This window comes from Vulpes lagopus, chromosome 1 (genome assembly GCF_018345385.1).
Source record: "Vulpes lagopus strain Blue_001 chromosome 1, ASM1834538v1, whole genome shotgun sequence".
In the NCBI taxonomy this organism is placed as follows: domain Eukaryota; kingdom Metazoa; phylum Chordata; class Mammalia; order Carnivora; family Canidae; genus Vulpes; species Vulpes lagopus.
This window is the reverse complement of record NC_054824.1, coordinates 171,198,747-171,224,027: the sequence shown is the minus strand read 5'-3', so window position 1 is coordinate 171,224,027 and position 25,281 is coordinate 171,198,747. Positions and strand designations below refer to the sequence as shown.

At 45.6% G+C, this 25,281-nt stretch overlaps 1 protein-coding gene across 2 annotated transcripts in view; it reads left to right on the top strand.

Moving 5' to 3' along the window:
- The window catches only part of CACNA1E (calcium voltage-gated channel subunit alpha1 E), a 382,345-nt gene that overhangs the window by 69,989 nt on the left and 287,075 nt on the right, over positions 1 to 25,281 (top strand). For both annotated transcript variants that reach the window (XM_041773141.1, XM_041773134.1), the window contains exon 2: positions 901 to 1,167. In XM_041773141.1, the coding sequence (XP_041629075.1) occupies positions 901 to 1,167 (267 nt within the window). The remainder of the gene's footprint in view (positions 1 to 900; positions 1,168 to 25,281) is intronic.

Here is a 25,281-nt window from a genome sequence, read left to right as displayed (position 1 = left end):
GGATCGCTGTTGCGTGCTGATCCGGGGAGGCGGCGGCGGCGGCGGCGAGCGCTCCGGCAGGATGCTGGCACTCGGGCTTCGCTGCTCTCTGGATGCTGCTCAACTTCTCTCCCAGCCGCAGGAGCCCTGAAGTCGTTTGTCCCTCTCCGGTTGGATTGACTTCTTATTTTGATATTTTGGGCGTTGCGGTTTGCGCAGGAACCTCAATATCGCTCTCCCCCCTCCCTCTCTGTCAACCTTTGGATGCGTCTGTGCTGGCAGATTTAAGGACCCAAGTCTTGGCTGTGGAATTTCTTAGATGGACTTGCCGGGGCTCGCGTTGTAAAGCATGTCACCATAACCCGGCCCTTGCCTTTTTTTTTTTTTTTTAAAGTTCTTTTGTTTTCATTTTTCTCTTCCTCCCCAACCCCCACCCCCAATAAATCACCAAACTGTTACCTAGCGGGCCGGTGCCTGCCTCTCTCCCAGAACGAGGTGGTGCGTCTGCCAGAAGAGGAGCTATGTTTGAAGAGCAGCCTACTCCACCCCTCTCCTCTTCAGTCCCCGAATGCCACCACACACTGGCATTTTGAAAAAAAAAAATTGCCTCCAGAAACTGAGCACCCCCAAGCCCTCCCCCTGCTTTTTTTTTTTTTTTTTCCTCCTCCTTGAGGAATGGAGCTTCGCAGAGGTTGTATTTAGATTCAACAGTTCAGAGCGGCGGGGCTGCTGCTGCCGCTGCCGCCTCTTCCAGGAGCTCGCGAGGCTCCCCGGAGGCTCCCCGGAGGCTCCCCGGAGGCGGTGGTCCCCGGGCTCCGTCTGGATGCGGCTCTGAGTCTCCGTGTGTCTTTCTGCTTGTTGCTGTGTGCGGGTGTCGGGCCGCGATCACCTTTGTGTGTCTTCTGTCTGTTTAAACTTCAGGATGGCTCGCTTCGGGGAGGCGGTGGTCGGCAGGCCGGGGTCGGGCGATGGAGACTCGGACCAGAGCAGGAACCGGCAAGGAACCCCGGTGCCGGCCTCGGGGCCGGCGGCCGCCTACAAGCAGTCGAAAGCGCAGAGGGCGCGGACTATGGCTTTGTACAACCCCATTCCCGTCCGGCAGAACTGTTTCACCGTCAACAGATCCCTGTTCATCTTCGGAGAAGATAACATTGTCAGGAAATACGCCAAGAAGCTCATCGACTGGCCATATCCTTTCTTGCCCACCATACCTCCCCTCTCCCCCTTTGCGTTTCTTTGGGTAAGGGTGGAAATCTAGCTTGGAATTCATCCCCCATCCCTCTCCTGGTGCCAATTTGCCCCTTTGTTGAAGTGCAGTCTTTACTTCCGTGTACCTAAGGGGCAAGCTTGGTGCTGTAGAGGCCAGTGTGGGCACTAGTGCTTTTCAAGGTAAGACTTTTGGTTTTTGATTTTTCCTATGTGGAAATCTCTAGCGTCCCTGGGTGCATGGTATTCCTGTGGCTGCCCCTTTCTGGGCTGGGCTTTGTCTGATTCTCAGCAACCCCCCCCCCCCCCCCCGCCCCGGGCCCTTCATATAGAATGGGTTGCCCCTAATCTCACAATTTTCTTTCATACTCCCCTTTTCCTCCGTTAAAGCCACCCCCTCGGCCCCCATGCCTACCAGCTGGGGAGACACCCGCACTATCTGCCTGTGGGGAAAGTCAAGGCTCCCTGAGGGACTTATCAGTTCAGAAGCTTTAAGAGTCTGGGCCAAAATCCTGTAGACAGACAAATGGATAAATAAAACAGCCATTTGGCTGGGGATCCAGCTAACTCTGGGGACTCAGTTTAAGTTCCAGTGTGAGTGGAGTGAATGAATGTGTCAGCGGAGGTAATCTCTAATGATACAGCCCAGACAGCTCAGAGTTGGAGTCCTCTTCTCAGCCAGAGAAGAACAGCTCATCGGAGCTCATGGTTTCCTTAGTCTGAGGTTGGGTGCTCCCCGCCCCCCTCCCCGCCTGCCTCTGAATGCGTGACCCAGCTGAGTGCTCTCCCAGTGCCCAAGATGCAGGTTAATCTGCTGGGCCTGAATTCTTCCGCTAAGGGCTGCAGCCACTGAGCCCAGAGGTGTGCAAGCAATCTGTCTCTCCCTACCTCCAGGGGAACTGCTCTTCACAAAGAGCTGGTGGGGGCGTCTCTGACAGTGGCCGTGTCAGGGTGAACAGGCATGGAAGGAGCTTCTTTGCCGGTTTAATCAAGTGCACCAAATGCAGGCTGCTGATTAGGCATCTCGCTGCCTTGTTCTTCACTAAGAATTTGGGCATCTGGCAAGGTCTTTAGGAATTGCGGGTTGGTGGGGGTGGGGAGGGTGCTTGGTAGGAAGCAAGCCAGGGGGGTGGTGTTAATATGGGGGTAGGCTTGGAGACGTGGGACTTTGATGCTTGTGTTAAGAGATTTCTTGGGACGGATGCACCTGCAAAGGAGGCTCCTCCTCTTCTCTGTCCTCCTCTCTCCCCACCCCCACCCTCCAGGTGTGCAGCAGTGAGGCAGCTGGAGCTGCATTGGGTCTCTAGTATCAGTGAGGCACGTGGCTCGCTTCCCCCAGGGCCTGGGCATCTCCCTACTACCCCCCACCCCAGTCTCTGGCCTTCCCCTCCTTCCTCCCCTAGTTCCCTGCCTCAGCAGCACTGCGATTGGCTGGCGCTTGGTGCTTCTAGGCAGCACCCCTCATTAGAAACGAAGGAGCATCTCTAAGCAGATATTCTTCGTGCTGCTGCTGCTGCTCAAATCCTCCCACAACCACCCCTGGCTGGGCTTCCTCTCTCCTCCTCTCTGCACTCTCCTTCTCCTTCCACCCTCCTTCCACCCCCACAGAGTGATTCGGGGTCATTCGGTGCCAGAGTTAAACGTCTCCAGGGTGCGGGTATCGGGGAGGAGGAAGGGTCCGGTCCCCGAAGTCCCGCCTGCCGGTGCGCTGCACAAAGCGGACACATCCCCTTATGTTGCGTGCTGCGGCTGCAAACCCTTCTCTAGGCAGATCTCTACTGATTTCCCCAGCGGGGCCCTGCTCCCCCGCCGTCCGCCTTCTACAGTTCTCTAGAATTCCCCACCCTCCAGGTGCTGCTTTACCGTGCCCCTCTCTTAGGGGCATGTTTACTCAGACAGGCGCCCTTCAGTTTCCTGGCCGTAGACAAAGCCACCCGGCCGCGCCGCGGGTGGCACCGTGTGCCAGCAGCCATCGCTGGCACCTAGGACAGCGCCACTGGAACTCCCCAGGCGTCCGTGGCTCCGCGACCGGCCCGGTTCAGCACCTCGGGCACCTCCGGCGGGGCCCGGGCTCCGGGGCTGGGAAACCAAGCAGGGTCCCTAGACCACGCGGCTGGTGCTATTCACGCTTTCTCTTCCGCTGCAAAGACACCGCCTTTCTGCCAGGCGTTGGGAGCGAGCGTGCAAGGTGCGACAGCAGCTTTTACCCCGCCCTTCCCTCGTCTTGGGCCAAGATGGGCCAGAGAGAGTCAAAGGAGAGAATAGCGAGTTGATTTCAGCAGCGGCACCCCGTGCCTTGGCTGACGGCCGGTCCCAGTGGGCTCTTCTGTCCTCCTAGTTGGAAGTTTCGCAGTGGTTCTACAGCATGTAGGCTGTTCTAACAGTGTTCAGAGAACATCTGCTAAGGTGTGTAGAGGAGCCCGGTTGGAAAATTTAAAATGCACCACGTTTGCTTTTTCTCTCTTGGCTGTGCAACGTGACTGACAAATATACATATTCCCTCTGGTGGTGACCATGTGGCAACATTGCGCTTCTGTGTGTCCTGCGTTTTCTCCAATACTGCGTCTGAGAGCCTAGTCTCACTTTCCTGACGACCTAGACATCTGGCTTCGGGAAGTCTCTCCCTTTTTCTTATCGGGAGTCAGTGTGAGCAGTGGTTACCTGAAAACTTGGGAGCCAGGCTGCGTTCAAACCCCGTTCCTTTCACCAGCTCTGTGACCTTGAAAAGTTACTTCCTTACTTTGTGACTCAGTTTCCTAATCTGTAAAATGAGGGTGATAATCCTGAGTTAGTGGGAGAATTAAATGAGGTTACATACGTCAGGTTCCTGCAACACTGCCTAATTACCCAATAAGTGCTAGCTGTATTTTTTTTCTATTATTGGGGGATTGTTTTATTTATTTTTTATTTTTTAATAATAAATTTATTTTTTATTGGTGTTCAATTTGCCAACATACAGAATAACACCCAGTGCTCATCCCGTCAAGTGCCCCCCTCAGTGCCCGTCACCCATTCACCCCCACCCCCCACCCTCCTCTCCTTCCACCACCCCTAGTTCGTTTCCCAGAGTTAGGAGTCTTCATGTTCTGTCTCCCTTTCTGATATTTCCTACCCATTTCTTCTCCCTTCCCTTCTATTCCCTTTCACTATTATTTATATTCCCCAAATGAATGGGACCATATAATGTTTAATGGGGTCCTTCAGAAATTTCAGCAAAATTCTCCCAGAAGGGAGAGAGAGGTCTTAGTTTTAGGTGAAGGAAATCTTCTAGATTTTTGCCTCTCAGAGCAAAGAGCAACATCCCCATCACCAGGGGGCCTGTTAAAAATTCGGAACCCTGAGCCCCACTTCAGATTTACTGAATCAGAATCTGCATTTTAATAAGATCCCCAGGTAGTTAGTATGCATATTAAAGTTTAAGAAGTGCTTCTCTACTGTTTGTAAGGGCCAGGTATTTGGGGGAAAAAAAAAGGAAGATTGTTCAGAAAATGGGTTAAGACCTCTTGCTTTGAACTGACTTATAAACATGTAATATACTTGAAGACTTTGATTATTTGTGCACTAGTCTTTGAGACATACACATCTTTTGTGGGCTGCAGAAAGTCACTGTGGAGCTAGGAGGAAATGAGCACTTCTTTGTGCTGTGTTAGCTTCTCTTCACGCTGCACAGTACTGGTCTATAACAAATTGTCCTGAAAAGATCAGTTAAGGGAAAGGAATTATTTAATTTATACTTGTAGGACCCTCTGACTTCGGTGGGTGGTTGCGGTAATCTTTTCCAGTTATTTAATAGGGAAAGTCTAGTTCCTATGGAAAGAAATGCCCAAGATAACCCAGATTTGGCATGAAAGATGGTGGTAAGTTACAGCCCACTCTGAATGTGTTTCATTTTTCTTGGAAGCTACATCTGCATAGGGAGATAATTTTATTTTCTTATGGCACTCTTCTCTGCAGTGGATACCATAACCTTTTTGAAAATGCTAATCTGATTTAAAATGTGATATTACATTTTATATGATTTCTCCATTCCTTTTTTGCTCATCTAATAGATGGAACAAAAGGATTCTCTTTCTCAGGGAATTGGCTGCTCTGAATGTCATCGCACGTTCACTGTGCCATATGCTTACCAGCTCTCACCCTTCCATGCCCAGGCTCAGTTACTCTGTGGACACACACAAGGTCTCCCTCATGGTTTGTGAGATGTCCCATACTTCCTTCCCCCTTTTTAGGTCCAGAGGATGAGGGGAAGAAATGAGATGTCTGAGTTGGTGAATCTGTGCCATTGATGGGCAGTGGGAGATTTTTCCCCCCCATTCATGGCATGGGTCATCTCAGCAAGGGATCCCATGTTTCATGCAGAAATGTAGGGGATCTAAAGTAGGAAGATCAAAGGTGTTTGCAGCTGCTAAGACGTCAAAAGGTTGAAAGCTCATTATAATGAACTTGTAGATACTCATCTATGATTTCTTGTTGCAGAGAATTTCACTGTAGCCTCAAAAGACTCTAGCTCTGGGTCGGAGGTTATGTGCTTTATTGTGGTAAATTTCCCACTGTAAATTGCCTATTTCTTTTGGAGGGTTTCCATGAAGATTACTGAAAGCTTTAGTTTTCCCATCTCCCATTTTGGCATAAACTTTTCTCCTGCTCTGGTTGCCTATAAATATACAGCACCTTGCAGGATAGTAGACTGTAATCTTGGCAAGAATTTCAGGTTTGATGTAACACTAATGGATCATGAGTCAGAGTGCCTCGATTAGGGCAGAGGGTGGCAGCTAACAAGGACAAAGTCTGTAATTATATCCTATGATAACATAATGCAGAAAGACTTCGCATCTTCCATGTACCTGGGCACAGATGCAGACGATATGAAGTGGGTAGTGACTGTAACTGGCCTTGCGGCTGCTAGAGAAAGCTCTTCACTTTCTGAGCCTCCCAGGACTGTCTCCACATTGTCCATGGACTTTGTCTTTGAAATGAGGTGTGCGTAATGTTTCCTCCTGAACCCAGGCTTTTGACTTGTTGTGGGGACCAGTTGTAATTGGGATGTAGCCTGGAAAGCAAGCTGGAGTGAAGGAGTTTGACAGAAATGAAATGACTGGAGGATGGAGACGAAAATATCTTGGACGTGATAGTTTTGTCTGTTGGTTTGCATGTCACCATTCCTCTACTTCCCTTCCCTTGCTTTCCCCACAATAGGTGGAATGCACACCATGAGTTAAAGGAGGAGGAGGGAAATAATGAGAACAGGTCTTTTTTCTCTTCTGAAGGACCCAGAGTTTGGAATGATTTGCTCCATCCAGAATTGCTGATCTCTTTTTGGCTGTTGCTGTATAAAATGTAGGGATTTTTCCCCCCTCTCAAACTCTGCCGCTTTCCCCCCTCTTCATAGGAACATCTGGTTTCCTTCCATCTTCATGTCCTTAGTTAAAATAGAACAGAGCCAAGATTTGCTAAGCTGTCAGAACTCCTGCAAACCCTTGACTCCTTGGCTTCCACCAGCAGCCCAGTGGCCCTCCCTTCTGTTTGCAGGGCTGCCCAGGAAGCTGCAGGTTTCCAGTGCCCGGCCCTGGAAGCCAGCCGGCAGAGGCCATGCTGCTGGTCGAGCGTGGCTTATCACTGACTGCACAGATGTGACAGGAAGAGCCTGGACGTGACTGTGATGAATACTTTTTTATTAAAGGAGAGAAACTTTTTCTTTTTCACTGTCCCTTTTCCATCTTTCTGTATCTCTCTCTCTCTCTCTCTCTCTCTCATTTTTAGGTTCAGCCTTTGTGAATAATTCATTATATGTGTGGGTTTTCCCAAGGATTTTCAGAAAAGGAAGGTTATTTATCTACCTCTCGATATAAGCAAGGTCTCTTGCCGTGAACCAGCTTCACAGATGGACTTTTCCCACTACATCTTCTGTGTTTTGCAGTGGGACTGGGACTCAAGAGAAAGGTAGCGGGGGAGGGGGAAAGCTCTCTTCTAACATGCTGTTTCTTGCTGCTTTTATAATGACTGCCACCTACCCAGTCCTGTTACATTTGGGTGCCCCATCAATATGCAGCTACTTCCCTCTCTTCAGAGAACATGGTTAACTGAAGATATTTATGTCCGCGAGTACTTGTCGGCCTGGCTGCTCTTGTCATTGCAGGTCTTCATGCTCATAAATGCTGAACCACAGTGCTAAGGAGGCTTCTATAATTCTTTTCATATTTCAGTGGGAATCCACTTAGGAATTCGAAGGGCTGAGCAGCCCCTGAAGTGAATGTGTACCACTCCCCAGTCACCTCTGACATCATCACCATGATGTGGCTTTTAAAGCAGTCTCCTTCAAGGAGGGATAAAGATGCCAGTGACCCGTGGTAGCACTTCCCCTCCCAGGCATTCTGAACCTGAACAGCAAGGGCTTGTGTGCAGGCTCACCAGCATGTTTCCAGCATCACTCTCATTTAAGGACAGAAAGTACAGCACTGAGTTTTCAGGCTTCTCCAACCTGGTGGCCTCTTATGTGTCAGTCCTACATTAGGGAGATGTCCATGGAGTATTTTTGCTCACTGAATAGCCCAGGTACATTTACTTGATTTTCCATTCCCTGTATCTTTGGTGTGTTTGGCTGTCCACTCTGATGAACCCTACCCCCTCCTCCACCTCCACTACGTCACCATTTCTGGAAAGCGAGGAGCGACCAGGACATGTGTCCTTAAGAGCGAGAAATGGGCCAGGTTAAGGAGAACCTCACGGAATGACTCAAAAGTGTCAGTTATCCAAGACACTGGCAGAGCAGTGGGTACTTCTTCAGAGTGTCTTTTTTTATTGTACTTTGGGTTCCAAATTTGTAAGACTAAGCAGTTCCACTCTTAGTCCTCTTGAATATTTCCAAAAAAGAAAAAAAAATAAAACACCTCATCTTTAAAGTGGTAGTTGATCCCCAAGGCAGGTGGGCGGGGCTTGGGAATGTGGTTGACTCCAGGCTGGCCTCCAGCTACAGGATCCTGTGGTCCAGCCAGTGAAGGGCTTCAGGGAGAGGCCCTGTGTGCCACCTGTGCCAAGTGTGGTCTTTTGCCTGTGGGTAGTTGCTTTGAGTTACCGTTACAACTCTGCATAATTTTGAGGCTGTATTTTTTGCTGTATTTGGTCGTGCTGCATTTGTGCTGCATCTGTTCCCCCCATCCCTGGAGAATTTGGAGAGCCTGTGTCAGATATATGCCTTCACTTTCTAAAGGCTTCTGCCATTAAAGCCTAGAGCAGGGTGTCTGTATAATCCCCTTCCCTTTAGAGAAGGGATGAAGAGGATGTGACTGACCAGTGGGTAGCAGATGATAGGGGAAAGGAAGAAACGCTCTGGTTAATGTCAAGAACCGAGGCTTGTGGTAATCAGACTCTGGTATAATTTCTGTGGCTGAGATGCAAGGCACTGTGTGCGGCTCATCCACCCAGAGAAGAGGCTCTGAAAACCGGGACGGGAAGGAAAACCAGCCCTCATAAGCTTTTCTCAATCTTCGATGTGGCTGTATGTTTGAAGTGTTTCAAACTTTCGGTGCCTCTTTCTCAATTTCCACACCATCGTCTCATGGGGCTGGTCAGAGTCAAAAAGCATGAAATGGATTTTCAACAGTCACTCACCAGCGTCCTGGCAATTTCCAGCTGTGTGCTGTTGGGAATTGTTTTGCTACTATTTTGTCAGTGACTGTTCCTTCTAGCAGGTGACTGGAAGGAACATCAGCATCAAGGCTAATTCCTCAGTTTCTTTGTGCTGAAGTCACACATATGCACTGCCCATTTCGTCTACATCACTGGTTCTTTGAAGCTTAGTGGGTCTCAGAATCTGCTGAATGGACTTCTTAAATACAGAGTTCTGGACCCTACTGCCAGAGTTTCAGATTCAGTAGGTCTGAAGTAGGGCCTGGGAATTTGCATTTGTCACAAGCTCCCAGGTGATGCTGATGCTGCCATCCTCGAACCATACTCTGAGAACCACTGTTGGGCATGGTTTCATTATCTGCCCAGCAGTGCCTTCAGAGAAGGCCGGTTTTGCAAATTGCTGAGGAGAGTCTCCATCCCAAATTTCTCTCATCTCTCAGCCTAAAGTCTTGCTGTTATCTTTGGGTTCAGGTAGTGAGGCTTCAGTTCAGGACTTCTCTGTCAAAATGCAGATGATCTTGGGAGCAGGGATATCATAGCTACTACATGGCATTAACACCATGTAATTGAAAGCAGCCTCCTCCGAGAACCGGCATAGGACATGCCCCTAATTAATTTCCACACCTAGTGCAATACTGGCTCACACTGAGCATCCGGTACAATTTTTTTAGATGATTTAATTAAGTGGTTACTATTGGTCAACAGAAAGCATCAGTGAAGTATCTCTTATATGCCTAGGGTTGCACTGACCTGGACCTATAGGATCAGGGGTAGCTGTGGGGTGGGGAGAGGAGGCTGCGAGGAGGTAGTGAGGACACTGGATGGCTGGTGGGGTCATTGCATGGGAATTTGGAGGTTGTAAAAAAAACCATGATCTATTTCATGATCATGCTATGGATCACTCCAGTTTCTGGATTACCCAACACAGATGGTGAAAAAAGCACACAGTATTTGTTTTCTGGCATTTTATTATACATAATTCTTTATTAATTGGCATCCAGAGATCTGTAGTGTAATAACAATTCAGATTGGTTCCAGTGGCCCCTAGGCACCACAAAATGCCATAGTGTTTTCTGAATATCGCCAATGAAGCATTCATTACACTGTGTTTGACATGATTTGAATGGTGTGTGCATTTTCTTGTGTTCAGAGTGTTTACAAGTTATAACCCACATCGATTATTTAGAATAGTTACCACTTTTTTTTTGTTAAATTTTGTCAAATTAATCAAAGCTAGCTACACCAGATAACCAAAGAATCCCTGCATTGTTCTAGAAATCAGTCCTTTCAGCTTTAGAAATACTCTAGGACCTGGAGATGAATTCTGGACAGTTGTCGCATTGCCAGGTGGTAATTAGAACAAAGTCATAATTTTTAAATTGGATTGATAGCTCAGCAAACTTTGGATTTGCTGGGCAAGTTCTCCAGCTGGCAAACTGGTATCACATCTGACTGGGTGTGCTTGTTTCCGTTGGCTGTCACTGAAAATGAGCCGTTAAGATTTAAAAGAGAGTTACCAATGGTCATCTCAGGAAGAGTTTGGCAGATTCTCTTCTTTCTTCCCCGACCTGACTGAATTCTGCAACTTTAGTGCCTTGGGTTGTTTCCATGACCTTTTATACCTGTCCCATCTATTTTCTCCGTGATCAAGGTCAGGAGATGCTTGAGTTGAAACTGTTCTGTTGCAGGGTGATTGTCTTTAGATGCTTCCGCTATGGAACCTTAGAGTCAGGGATGACCTGAGTGGCCATCTCAATGATCCAGATGACTTTTTTTAGAGTACAGGGATTGCCAGGTCCCTCCAGTACAGTTTATTTGCTTTCTATATTGAGATCACAAATCTTATTGAAATCTGATTGGTGCTGGGCACCCATCTTTCCTGAAAAAAATACACTGGATTTGGATTCATTTTTGGGGGGGTCCCTAGATTGCCATGCTGATTATGATGGAAAACTCCCACATTCTAGGGACACTTGGGTGGCTCAGCAGTTGAACATCTGCCTATGGCTCAGGTCGTGGTCCCAGGGTTCTGGGATCGAGTCCTGCATCAGGCTCCCCACAGGGAGCCTGCTTCTCCCACTGCCTATGTCTCTGCCTCTCTCTGTGTGTCTCTCATGAATAAATAAATAAAATCTTTTAAAAAGAGAAAATTCTCACATTCTGGGATGTTGAGATGCTGAACCATCAGGTAGAGTGACTCCCAATCCAGCATCATATCCCTTAGATACAAGTATGACAGGAACTCTGTGTGAAGGAGCTAGTGAGATGTGTTTGCACTAGTGCATCAGCCAGACTGCCATGGTAAAATGCAAGCATTGTATCCAAAGAGCATTAATTCAGTACAGGAGCTCTTTCTACATTAGCCTGATGGGTGGCCATCAAGCTTCCAGTGATGGGGTACTCTTGTTGTTAAGGTGTAGGACATTGAAATAGTCTTCCTTATAGCTTCCACCTGCTTGTTTTTTTTTTTTTTTCTGTTTCTGTTCTGTAAAGCAATACAAACCCAGTCCACTTCTCATTAACTTAAGGTCCTATGGCTTTGAGTAGTGCCATAGACCAGAACTTTCTGTGATGATGGATATGTTTTTATCTGTGCTAATATAGTAGCTTGTAGCCCCATGTGGCTTTTAAGCACTTGATAGGTGGCTTTTGTGATTGAGTACTAAATTTTAAATTGCATTAAATTTTAATTAATTAATTAATTAATTTTTTATTTTTTATTTTATTATTATTTTTTAAATAAATTTATTTTTTATTGGTGTTCAATTTGTCAACATACAGAATAACACCCGGTGCTCATCTAGTAATTTTAATTAATTTAAATTAAATAGCTACATACTATAGCTAGTGTCTACAGTATAGGACAGGAGAGGTAGAAAGAATAGATAATGAGTCAAGAAGCCTAAGTTCCTGTCTGGGTTCTGTAATTTGTTTGCTTTGTAATTGGGCAAGGTTTCCCTACCTTGGTGTTCAGGGCTTCTCATGCTCTACTCTATACATGGTAGCAAACTGCCTGAACCACCATCACTTTCTTTTCAACTGTTCCAATGGGCTACTAATGTCCAAAGGCACCAGATTCTCTTAGGCCTCCATAGGCTGTACACTTACTGTGCTTTCTCTCTCCCCCTGACTTCCTGGCTTTAAGACTATACTCATTAGTCACTTCCTTCATGAAGCCTTCCTTGATTTCTCTTGGCAGAATAAGACCAACTCCCTCCTCTGGGCTCTCATATGGCACCTGGTTTATTACTTTATTCTGACACTTACCACTTAGCTTTAGTATTGGTTTTAAATCCTTGGAAGGCAGTGGACAGTATCTATTAGTTTTTAAATTACTAGAACATAGATCAGTGCTTATTAACACTGGCATTTAATACATTTTGTTTAAATTAAAAAACATTTTTTAGCTTTTTTTTTTTTTAAAGAAGTGGCATTATATGTCTGACTTGAGATCTCTCACAGTCAGCTATAAACCCTGAATCTTTTATATAAACTGATGACAGAGTTAGTTTTCTTTCACTCTGTTCTCAATTTAATTTTTGAGTCTAAATTCAGGACTCCGTGTTTATTTCAAGTACATTTTATCTCCTTTTGGTGCAACAGTCCTTCCTATAGAGATCCTTTGCAAGTGGGGACAGGGAACTAACTTTCATTGAGTATTCACCAAACTTCAGACTCTCTGCATTCTATATGTCTGTCTATCTATCTATCTATCTATCTATCTATCTATCTATCTATCTATCCATCCACCCATCCGTCTCTCTACCTGAGAGAGTGTATGCCCGAGTGTGTGTGTGTGTGTGTATGTGTGTGTGTATGTGTTTATGTATGTGTATGTGTATGTAAGAGCAGCGGGGGTAGAGAGGCGGGGGAAGGAGAGGGAGAGAGAGAATACCAAACAGCCTGCATGCTCAGTGCACAGACCAATGTGGGGCTGAATCTTACAATCCTGAGATCATGACCTGAGCCCAAATCAAGAATTGGACGCCCCACTGACTGAGCCACCCAGGTGCCCCAAGACTCTCTGCATTTAAATAAAACAATAGTCCAGTGAGATAAATAATATCCACATTTAAAATATAGAAAAACTGAGACTATAGAAAATTAAATCACTTTCCAAAGGTCACCACTAGAGAGCTTGAACCTGAGTGGTTTAACTTTAAAATTTAAGTGATTTCTACTATATGGTGTCTTCAGACTCTGCTGTTGAATGAGTGAGCTCTCTATCCAGAGCTCCACGTCATCTGCAGACTGGATAAGCATGTGCCTTATACTTCCATTTGAGTAACTGATAAAAATGTGGTTAGGATTGGGGATCTCCCTTCTGTTTGTCATTAGTGCATTGGTCAGTGCTCAACGACTGTTCAGCTTTTCTGCACTATTCTTTAGCCAGCTTATATTTCTTTATTCAGTAAGAATTTTGTGCAAGATATCCTTGTCACATGCTTTGCTGAATCAATACATGCTTTTATGACTATTTCATGTCTATTTTAGGCTAGGATATAGTGTTCCACTTTCTCCAAAGTCCACACTAAAATATCATTTTCAGAGACACATTTAGACACTATTTTATTTCTTTACTAGAAAATAGAAGTGTCGAAGCCTAGAATCTCGGCAGGCAAAGGGATATTAGACATCATCTAGTCCACTGCCCAGCTGGTGAAAGCTTCACCTTACTGTTGGGATGTACCAGTCTCTGCTTGGAAGCATTAGAGTGTCAAGGTTAAGAAGCTGGTCTCTGGATTCAAATCTTGGTGCCATTTCCACAACTTTTAGCTGTGTGCCTCAGGGAAACTATTTAACCTTGCTGTGCTTCAGATTTCTCAAACATAAAATAGGAAATAGGAAATAGGAATTTTACCTATAAGGTGTATTATATAACATTTTTGAGTTGAGGTGGGATAGCACACATAAAATGTTAGAACAGTGTTTGGCATGTAATAAGCCATGACTACAGCTTAGTTGTTAGGATTTGGTTAACTCTGGGTCAATCAACATTAAATCTCTGCAGTTAAGCATTCTTCTAATAACACCATCTCCTTTCTTCTGACTCGTTTTTTAAAAAAGATTTTATTTATTTACTCACGAGAGACACAGAGGCAGAGACATAGGCAGAGGGAGGGGCAGGCTCCCTGGGGGGAACCTAATGTGGGATTCGATCCCAGGACCCTGAGATCACAAACTGGCCAAAGGCAGATGCTCCACCACTGAGCCACCCAGGTGCCCCATCCTTTTTTCTGACTCTTGTCAGGTTTTAACCTGAGCACCGTCAGTACCATGTAAGTGACTTTGCGATGGTTTTGCAACCTCTGTGAGCCTCAGAGATTTCAGGTGTGAGGGGGAAATCACCTTCTCTGTTCACCTATCTAGCAAGAATAATGTATTTGGAAGCTGTTTGTAAACATGATAAATGTTAACGCTAAGCCTTAGTGTTGATATATCTAACATTTATTGAGTATTTATGAGGTGCCAGATTACTGTGCTTAGTTTGTCCCACAGATTATTGCTTTGATTCCTTGTGGCAGTTCTATCAAGTTAAGTATGTGTTCTTTTTTCCACATCCACAGTGTGGGGATTACAGTGTAGAGAGGTTAACTCCCTTGCCCACCTACACAGTAAGTGAGAGCTGGAAGCCTGGCTCAGAGCTTGGGCTCTCAACCACTGCAGCTAGATGGTCTTCCCGGGAACCTCTTTTCCCATCTCAAAGTTACTGAGTTTATTTTCTCTAAGATAAGTTTTTAAAATATCTGCATCAAAATTTGTCTTTCTTTGTATATTTCTAATACCAATTTTATACTGATGTTATCCCCAAGGACACATCTGGATTTATAACCCAGAAAAGGTATCTTCAGGAACAATAAGATGTGGGATTCTCCCAGGAAACTTCATAAAAGCAGATCAGATCTTCAGAACCCTCAGCCTTAAATAAACACAGCGAATTTCATTTTTGTTTGTACAAAAATGATAGCCATGAGTTTCAGATGGCCAGATTGATGACATGTGGAAGGATCCGTCCTAGAGTCCCAGCTTGGCCTCTGAGCAGATTTCCTTCTCAGGGATTGTTGGCCTTCTGGCAAACTACTCCTGATCTGTTTGAGTTTCTGAGTATTCTGGGTCTCCATCTCTGTTCTGTCAGAGAAGGATTGAACTCCATCAACTGTGGAAGAAGATTCTATAAGAGTTGGAGGGATGTGAGAGGAGGAGGAACCTCCATGAGTTGGTGCCTAATGAGTTTGATGAAGGTATTATGATGAAGGTATCCTATCCTAGTCAGATAGGATACTGGAGGACGTCTTCCCTGAGGGCACTGGCTACAGCTGTGGATGGGAGTGGAGAACTATGATGTACTACTTGGCTTCTGGAAACCAGGTGAAAGATTTGAAAGAAATTAAGGAGTGGACCTAAAAAATATTAAAGGAATTGTCTCTTGTTTCTGCTAACTTTGGATTGTGTTTGCATGTGTTTGTGAATAACTGAGCCATATGGATGTTACAAGGATGCATGTGTTCTCCTGATCTGTTGATATGAGGAGCAGTTGAAGGGCGTGGGCTTGTCTGGAGGTGGGATGGGTGGGTGGGTGTGGTAACACAAGGAGGGAGCAGGTCTGGGGAATATGGGCCCATGTACATTTAGAGGATCTGAGCCTTTTGGCAAAATAGCACTCCCTTCTCAAAGAGAGTTATGTATGTATATATTTATTTATTTTGGGGATCACTGTCTGCACCCCCCACCCAAGGTGAAGATGTTACATATTTTCTGAGTAACCTCTTTCCCTGGTGATGAATATAGAGTAACAGATGCCCACCCCTGAATGCAAAGGCTCACAAAGCCCGAGCTCATTTAGGCTGTTACAAATATCAGTAGACAAGCTCAAAAGGGCAAAGCAAAGGAATAGATTGTGGGAAATGAGAACTGTCCCAACAGCTATCCACACTTCCACTGTGAAAGAGGCTGGTTTCAGAACAATCCTGCACAGTCATAACGCTTGTCATCTTTCCTTTCTGTTACCTTCATATATATATATTTTTGTATAATATAAGAGAGTAATCCATTCCTCAGTATGGTTTTAATAAACGCCTGTTGTGTGACATTCTGTATGTGTTTTAGAGACGTATGTATCCTTTAGTTCCGTCTGAAGTGGACATTGTTGTTCTCATACTACAGATGATTAGTCCAAGGTTACAGGTAGATGTGATCTTACCAGTTCTACTGGTTGCTCTCTTTGCATTGTCGCACACTGCCTGCCTCAGGTCATACCAGAGACAGGCAGGCACTCTTCTCTAACAAAGCATCTTTTTACGATGACTGTGAACTGCTTGCCTGTATCTGTAGCACCCACTGGGCATGAAGCTAAACCCATGGAAGAGTAAAGGATCAATAGATGGGAGAAGTGCAGAGATTCATCATCATGGTCATCATTAAATGGATCTGAGACATCTTGCCGTGTATCATAGAAATGCGAGGTTGGGTTGGAATTGGGGCATTTTGCTGTTTTGTTTTCCCTTCACCAAAAGCTCCGCCACCATACTTCATCATTCTGCAGAGGACCTTTGATTTGGAAATGCCAATTCTTCCTCTCCTTTCGATATTAGCGTGTTAAGTCCATTTTCTTTTTTTTTCCAGCCCTCAAAGAAGTCTCTTGTTTCCTGGGATGCCCATAAGTTATTATGTGGAGGAGTCAACTTTAATGACTCTTTCTCGAACTTTCATCTTACTGAATGCTTCCACCTTTGCAGATTTTTAAGGAAATGGGAGTTGGGGGGACAGGAGGCAATGGAAGACTCTCAGACTCTTACAGAGAGTATAGAAAAGGCTTACAATGGGCTTATAGAAAAGCAGCTTACATTCACCCCCGGCCACCATTATGAAGATTCTAACTATCTTTTAGTGAAATTTTTGGCCAACTCAGCTTGCAATGGAGCTCCTTGAACATATAGAAACATTTCCATTGGCTTTGGACACTTTCAAGGTATTCCTAGGTGTGCCAGGAGTTCCATTTTGGATGTTATTGTTAGATTTCCTCTTTAATAGCTTCACTGAAGATGGCTTCTCTCAATTGTAGTAATAGATAACTCCTCTTTTATTCTTTACTATTTTCCCATCTTATTGTCTATTAACACCACAGAATAATAGTTTATTGTAGTAACAGTGACCCAAGAGAAACTCTTAGTAAATGGCAATGCAGGAACTAGGACCCAGGGCTCCTGACTCTTAAGTCCAGGGATCTTTTCATCACATTTCCTTTTTTCTTTCCTTGGTACCCTTTCTCTGCTTAGTCATCTTCCTTCTAGCCCCTTCTCATCATTTTATTAGTAAGTATGTGTTTTGTGTTTGTCTTGGATTGGGGCATAGGAGGCTAGACATAGGGATTGTGATTAATAAGAACAGACTTAATTAAGGAGTGGGAATGGATAAGAGAAGGTTAATTCAAGAGAGGCCAACCAGCACTAATCCAACGAGAATGGGAAGCAGTGATTCAGAACAATGGTTAATGTTCTCCTTTCCTAAAAATTGTTGCTATAGAGAATCCTTTATGAGTTGCTGGACAACTTTATGAATTGATAATACTGTACTCAGTAGGCAATGGACTTCTCCCCAGTCAAAAACCAAGGCCATGTCTTAGCATATGGAAAAATGGATGCTCTGGCAAGCGCTTATCTTGGAATGTTTTCTGGACTCTTAAGTGGCCTTAGGAAAGTTCCCTTCCTATCCAAACTCTACCTTAAGAAATATGCTCTTGAGAACAATTGAGTAGTTTGCAGATGGAGGAAGTAAATTCAAATAAAAAGATCCCTTTCCTTTAGAATACTCAGTTCAAGTCAAGAAACCGGGGAGTTTAATTGACTGTTCTGATAATAGATTCCTAAGCTTTTCAGGGTGTGGGACTATGAATCCCGAAAAGTGTGTAGTCCTGGCTCTGGAAAAGTCTCCCTCCACCTCAGAGCTCAGTTATCTACATCTGTGAAATGAAAGTAATGGGACTGTTAGTAGAACTCTAAGGCATCTTCCGGTTCTTACCTCTGTGCTTCCTGGAGTCTAGTTTCTCCTTTTGTTATCTCACTTGAGTTGAGGATACCATTAGGTTTCATGGCCTCCAGCATCTCTGGCAGTATTCTTTACCCTTGCTGCATTAGAATCAGTGTGGGAACTTCTAGAAATGCTAGTGCCCAGATGGTACCTGAGACAAATCAGAATTTCTAGAGATAGGATACCCATATCCTTAATTTTTAAAAGCTTCCCAGGTCATTCTGTGTGCAGCCAAGGCCGAGATCCAATGATCTTCTAGAATGAGAGGTGAGATTTTACCTCCTTCAGGTAAAAAGCTCAGCTCTTAATATGTTTTTGTTCTCTTATGCTTTCTCATATGTCTTATGTTCTCCCATATGTTTTTGTCTCTTATGCTTTCATCGTGTGTATTGGCCGATTCCTCTCAGTTCTTTTGCAGGCCATGGTGAAATAGCAGGAGCCCCTGGGTATCCCAGACTTCAACCTGAGAGATTGAGGTGATTAATCAAGTATTATGACTCATGACACTGGCAAACCATTCACCTGTGCTGTTTCTGGCACATATCTAGCTGCACAGGTGCCAGCCTTCTTTGATCAGGGTGATGCTCAGACTTCAGGAATGCAGGTCTAGCTAAGTGGACAGCTTGAAGGTGAGGGACAGAGTGAGTCATGGTGACCCAGAAGGCCCTTGAACAAGTGACTGAAGACTCGTTGAAGTTGCTTCCTATCCATTTGTTAACTCTTCGTTAGAACAAGTGTTCATCCAGTTCAATGATCAAATACAAGAATCTCCTCCTCGATATCCTTGAAGGTCTCCTGGAGACATAGAACTTGCAGTAAGTGCTGTGTTGGAACTGGCTAGGGCTAGCTCTTACGTGCTCCTTATGTGTATCTTTGCAACACTGTCAAGTTGGGAGCTTAAAATTAGTTGTGGAGGGAGTATTTATACTCCAGAAACTGGCAAATGCTATACACCAGGGCTTCCCATCCTTTAGAGAGACTGGTTGTTAAACATTTATTAGTACAACATTCAGTTGACTTCTTAACAAACTCGTCCATTCCCTGTGGCAGAGTGAAGCTGCTCTTCTGTCTCCCCACACATCTGCCTGTGGGTGGCTGTTCTCCCCTTTGATCTTACCCTCCAGGATGACTTAGTGCCTAGCCCCCACTATAAGCTAGTGCTTCAGATATTTGAAAACAGCTATGCCATCTCTCTCAAAATTTCCCTTCCCAAGCTGTATATCCTTAGTGCCTTTAACATTTTCTCATATGGTTTGGAAGCTCAGTGGGTGTCTTTGAACACTGGGGTACACTTGCTGGGTTTTCAAAGGAAAACAAAAATTCTCTCACAGATGATCTGTGGACTCTTGCATAAAAGGCTTTTCATTTTCTTTGTGCATTTGGGTACTATGTGTCACCCCACGAAGCAAGTGTGGATGTGAAGTTAGTGGATAGTCTTGGGTGTGGTTGCTGGTGGCAGCCCACATTCTTCTTTCCCTACAATGTGCGCTGCTGCCAGCACTCTTGATGGGCTCGAATTTGTCAGAGTATCATCAAAACACAGATTGTGGTTTCTGAAACAGGTCATTTTCCTGCTGCTGTTTTGTTTTCTTCCAGAGGCTTTTAATATTACCACTTTCTTTCTTCCCTTTTCTGTAGTGTTCAATCATCTGTCCCCTGATCACCAAAACTGTGTATTGAATGACAGTATTCTGAGCCTGGGACTGAATCAGGCATGTACAAAGTAGATTTGTTAAGACGTATCCACCTGACTGAAACTGAGGCATAAGAAGGAAGAAGCCTGGTGCTGTTAGTTCCTCAGGACTGCCACTCCCCATTCTCTTGGAATTGGGGCTCAGACGAGTCTGGAGCTGAGCTCAGTATTGGTTAGCCAAATTCACAATAATGTGAGCCTCTTTTCGATCATCTTGTATAGAGTCGGGGATATGGGAGTTAGGAAAGTTTTTTGGTCTAATAGCAGTCAGTGGAAGGTTGAATGTGGCTTCCTTCACAACCAACGTTAAAAGGATAATGCTAGGGATCTTTTTTGTTGAGTAACTGAGTCTGTTGACTTCCATAGGAGAACAGTGGGCCTGTGCAAGCAAGAGAGAGCCTTTTGGGGGAGGGGAGGTCTTTGCTCTTTGCTATATTCTCAATATTGCTTTCTTTGTCTTTCATTCATAGGATTTAAGTCTTTAGGAGTAGGTGTAATGGCATTTCCATCTTCTTGACAGAGAGCGAGCGAGAGAGAGAATGGGAGAGGTGTGTATGTGTGTTCAGGACTGCCTGTCAGATGGTGAATTTGAACAGAAGCAGCTGTTGTCATGGTGATGGCAGGTTGCATCCCACCACCATGGAAACCAAAGTTAAAAAACTGATGTTAAGGCTGGAAGTCACATGATACATTTTTGTTTTGTTTTGTTTTGTTTTAAAAAAAGAAAAGGGGTTTGGTTCTTCAATCTGATCTTTTTTTTTAAAGACGAAGTTGGGTGGCAAGAAAAAAAATGTGGTAAGGAAAGCGGTGAGCTAGTGAAATGGGACAGCATGAAGTCTGCAGAGCCTTCTACCACATTCTCCTCTGCTTGGTAACAGTGCATTTTCCTGTCATGGGGGCAGAGCGGGAGGAGGAGATACTGCGTGAATTTCCAGATTTTCACCCTTTGCACTGCTCTCTGTCATGTGGAGAAGCACAGGTGTTGAGTCCTCCTGCCCTTCGGTGGGGATATGTGGTCCAGCCTCTGCTGATCAGTCCAGGACAGAAGCCGGAAACCTAAAATTAAGGACTGAGACAAAGAAGGAAATGGAATCGAGGGTGTGACTGGCTCCAGATAGGAGAGTGGTTCATGCATTGATAAGTTGAGATGATTAACATTGTCTTTCAGGAAATTGAAAAATTCATCTGTAGTCTCTCAGAACGCCAACCCTTCAGTCTATTCCCTTTTCTGGCTTAGTCTTTGGGCTACGTTGTTCTGCTCGGTCAGCTACAGGAGCAAGTGCAAAGAAGTCTGGAAGGAGCCCATCCAGGAGCACATGAGCCTCTGAGCCAGGTTCCTTGCACTTCAGCTTAGCTCTTAACCTGGCCTTTCACCTGGGTGGGTTGGGTTGAGCAGGAGAAGGCTTCTGGAGAGGCATTAGGGGGCCCTCTTAGATCTTCAACTTTTTATCTCATACTTGCTTTCACTTCCATACCATGACCTGAACAAAAAGTAAGGCATCCCTGCAGGAAGGAGAGCTGGCCCCAGGTCTGTTTTAACAGGGTGCAGTTTAAATTTTCTTTTTGATCTGAAGGGTTGAAGACCTGCATGTGTGGCCTGTATGTGCAGGCCAGGAGACAGCTATTCCTGCGAGAGTAACAGCCTCTAGGAAGGGTAAAGAAGGTGAGGAGGGGTGCAGACACACTTGGTGGAAATCATAGTGGTGGCTCTGGCCACGTCTGGGTTTGAGGCGCAAGGGCTTGTCTCTTCAATGTTATTGGTCCCTCCAGGACAGATGTATCGTTCTTAGCAACCCAGGCAAGGAGGATGTGATCTCACCAGCATGATCTCACTGCATTTCCATCAGGGTCTGTAGGAGCTGGAGCCGGACTTCTGTGATGGTTCAATCCCTCCTGTTCTTAGCCCTGGCCTTGGGTGTGATTAATGCCCCTTCTAATCACTGGGAGAGATTGCATCAGAGCCATCAGCTTCATAAATCCTCCCCTGGGGACTGGTATTTGGATGTGCTTTCCATGTTCCCTGGGGGTTCTGGGGCCAAATGTCTTTGCTGTCTTCCCGGAGGCCCATTACCATATTTATATTTTTTAAATTCTTTATTGCAGTGGGTCTCTTCAGTGTCAGCTCTCAGTTGCAGCCAGCCAGCCCCCTCCCAGAGGCTGTGACCACTAACAGTTGCTTATCCCAAAGCTTAGAGTCACAGCAGATGCTTAAAGAGTAATTTGGTAGAATAATAAAAATGACTGTGTATTTGTATAGCACCTTATGGTTTTCGAAGGACTTTATATTCATGGGTCATTCTAGACTTTGAACCTTCTGTATTTCGTATTTGGTTCTGTGGGAATGGATGGCAATGCTTTTCCCTGCCTTGAATGCCATGTTGGGGCACATTTTGCAGTGGGAACCCTAGCTCTGGTTTACCATTACCAGTCTACATTTCTCCATTGCATTGCAGGTCTCTGGGAAGATTCTGGTTTTTCTCATAGAAAAAAAAGTAGTGTGGAAGCCTTGGATGGCTGCATTTCATTATCATTCATATTTAAAATGTCTCTCTAGTGTAGTGCTCGAGGGAATCACAGATTAGGCAGGGCCCCTTCCCTCTGACTGTCTTTGAGTTAACATCCCACTTGTCAGAATGGCCCAGGCCATTTTCTGAGGACTCTTTCATCTTTTAGAATTAGACCCCCCAAATATAGGCAGCTGGGATGGAAGGGAAGGGAGATAGATCTTGCAGGGAGAGAGTGTTCTGGCCCGGGGCTGAGGGATGGAAATAGGTAAAGGAGGCTGAGCCAAGCCTTCCCTGAGACTGTGGGCTATTCTAGACTCCCCCAGGAGTTTTCAGGAAGTGTGTGAAGTGGCCACAGGCTGTTCCCCACAAAAGTGGATTCTCCATTAGGCCTGGAGTCAGAGAGAGCACAGCATTCTCTCCCTGGTGGCCTTTCAGTCTCTCTGAGTACATTCCATCTCCTTAGTGTGCTCTGATGTCACAGCTCTGAGAGGACACAGCTGAGAGCAGAAGGGATCTAGGATCAGCATCCTGGTGGTAGTGAAGAAGCATGTTTCTCCTGGAGTATCCCAGGAGTGCTGCTCAAGGCCTAAATCTATCCCATCCCTGTGCCTGCAGACCTACCCTGAGAGGTGTTGGCAGGTAAGGCTCTGCTGGTCTGGGCATGGGGAGGGCTCCTCTCCCAGGCCAGGTCCCCAGGGCTTCATTGACAAGCAGAGCCAGCACCACAACTGTGGCCTATAGGGCAGCCCTCTTCCTTGCCCTGGCTTTCTGTGCTTCAGGAAGGAAATGAACAAATGGCAGGTGTGCAGGCCAAGTAGTGCTGCTCAAATTAGCTGTGTTGCTAAGGAAACAAGTCAACCGTTGGAAGGAAGGAGCATCGGGTAAAAGAGATAAATCAATAAGCGAACCTATTTTTGTCATTTCCCTAATGATTGTCTTGAAGCTGCTAGACGGGAAGGGGAGAGATGGAGTGACACAGGTCCTCATTAACCGGCTCAGAGGGAGAGAGAGGAGTGAAGGGGTGTTTGGGGAGATTGCCAGGAAAGTGGATGAAATGAGGCCCCGAGTGAGCAGATAGTGAGACAGATATGGGAGAGGAGGCGTCTTGGCAGGTTTCAAAGCATTTCCGTGGCCATTTCCTCCTTGGGTCTGGTCCCTTTGTTCTCCTGCATAAGGTCCTCTCAGAAACCTTGTGCTGCTTTCCATGACCCACAGGATGGGATGGTTTTATTGTGTTGGTTTATGTTTTTTCAAAAACATATAGCTTTAATTGATTTTATAATTATAAATTAATACATACTTGTTATAACATTCAAGCCAATGCATGAAGGAGTAGAGAAGAAAGTGAAAGTAACCCTACTATCCCAAGAAAATGCATTATCCTTCTAGCATGACAGATTTTTTTTTTCCTTTGCTCCTTTCTCAAAAATCTTTTTTACGTTAAAGGGATCTTCTATGCATGCTGGTTTCTATTTTTGAATAGCTAATGTGCGTACACAAAATCTAGTACAAAAAGTTCAAGTGGGTGCACAGTGTGGAGAAAACATGAGATACCTTTGCAAGGATACCTCTGACTCTGGTTTCTCTATGCAATTCACTTATCGATCAATTGATTCATTAATTAGGAGATAATTATTGGGTTCCTATTGTGTGATGGACATAAGGGGTCCAGAGCTGAATAGGACAGGCAAAGCCCTTGCCCTTAGGCTCCCACACTCACTGCCCTGCTAGTTCTGTTTATTCAAGATCTCCGACTACAGTCTGGACATCAAGGAGAGATACAGGTCTCCAAAATGTGTTTTGGTGTCCAGCACAGAATGTAATGGGAGCCACTTAATTCCTGGGCAGAAGGAATCAGAGTCCTGGACAGTCTTCTATTACCATCTCTCAAAGGGTCTTGTCCTTTGAGGGCTTGGCAACGTGGAGCCTCCCAAATAACGTTCCTCTATTCCTTGCCCAGGAGAGATGTTCTGATAAGAGGATGATACGGTTCCTTTGACCTTTTTAGGTCACATCTTTTGTCTAGTCTGAGGTGGATTCCCTTGGCCCCTGGGCCATTATTTGCAGTCCAGTCTCTTCCCTTGGGAGATATAGTGGAGCCACAAGCCTTAGAGCCAAGTTTATTTGGCTTGAACTTATGAGGGTAGATGAGAAGAAACGGGAGTGGCACCTTTGAGTCAGCTCCCAAGGGTGGGGTGGGGGGCAGGAGCCCAAGGCCCGAGCCAGAGCGAGTGACTATGGTGCAGCCCTTGTGATGGCTCCTCAGTGGAGCTGCTGCTCTAGGGGATGCCTCCCATTCATTCACACCTGCAGTGAACATTGAGTCAGCTCCTACCGTGTACAGGGGCTCTGGTAAGCACCACCATTGGAGAGATGAGCATGAACACATCCTTGCTTTTGAGCTATAGTTTCTTGGGGGAGACAAATGAGGAGAAATAATAAAATTGTACAATGTAAAGAGCTCTGGGACACAGGGAGAAACCTTCACAGAGGTGATGTTTTAGTGTGCTCTTGACATACAACCAGAAAAGAGTGAGAAAGCCCATGGCAGGTGGAGGCAAAAGTGCCAAGATGTTGGCACCCATTCTTCATGCTCTCTTCAGAAAGAGAAGGAGATGAGGGGGAGCGAAAGGGCTGGAAGGGAGAGTGGTTGGGCTCCAGCCAGAAATGGATGTCCTCTCCCAAGATTTCCCAGTCACCATCCTTTTTGTCATCTAGTCCACAGATACATCGGATTCCCATAGTCTCACCTCTTCTTCTGCAGCGAAATCTCACCTCACATTCTTCATTGTCCCAAATGTGAATTCATCCTGAGGTGGAGATGAGCTGTAAGGTCTAAAGGGACATGCCTCCCAAGGATATGTGTGTTTAAACAGGTTCCAAATTCCAAGCCTGGGGACAGCTGCTCTGCATGGGTCCTTAGACACCAGACCTTAGGCAGAGGATTCAGGTTGGGAAAGACATGGCAGTGGGATCTTCTCAGAACCTCTGAGTTACCAAACCCTCACTTTTCAGTCGTGGCCTCCAGGGCTTTAGACAGTGCCGTTCATTGAGACCTCATGAATTCTCAGCCATGCGGATGTCTGGCCAGTCACAGGAAGTTGGGTTCATTAGCACCTGGGGCCAGGAGTCTTTCACCTGTCCTGAGCCCCCCAGCAGTGGTGCTGGCCACACCTTCCTGAAGCTAGCCCTGTGGTTACAGAGGAGCCTCATGTATCTGCACCTGGACATTCTTGAGTAGGT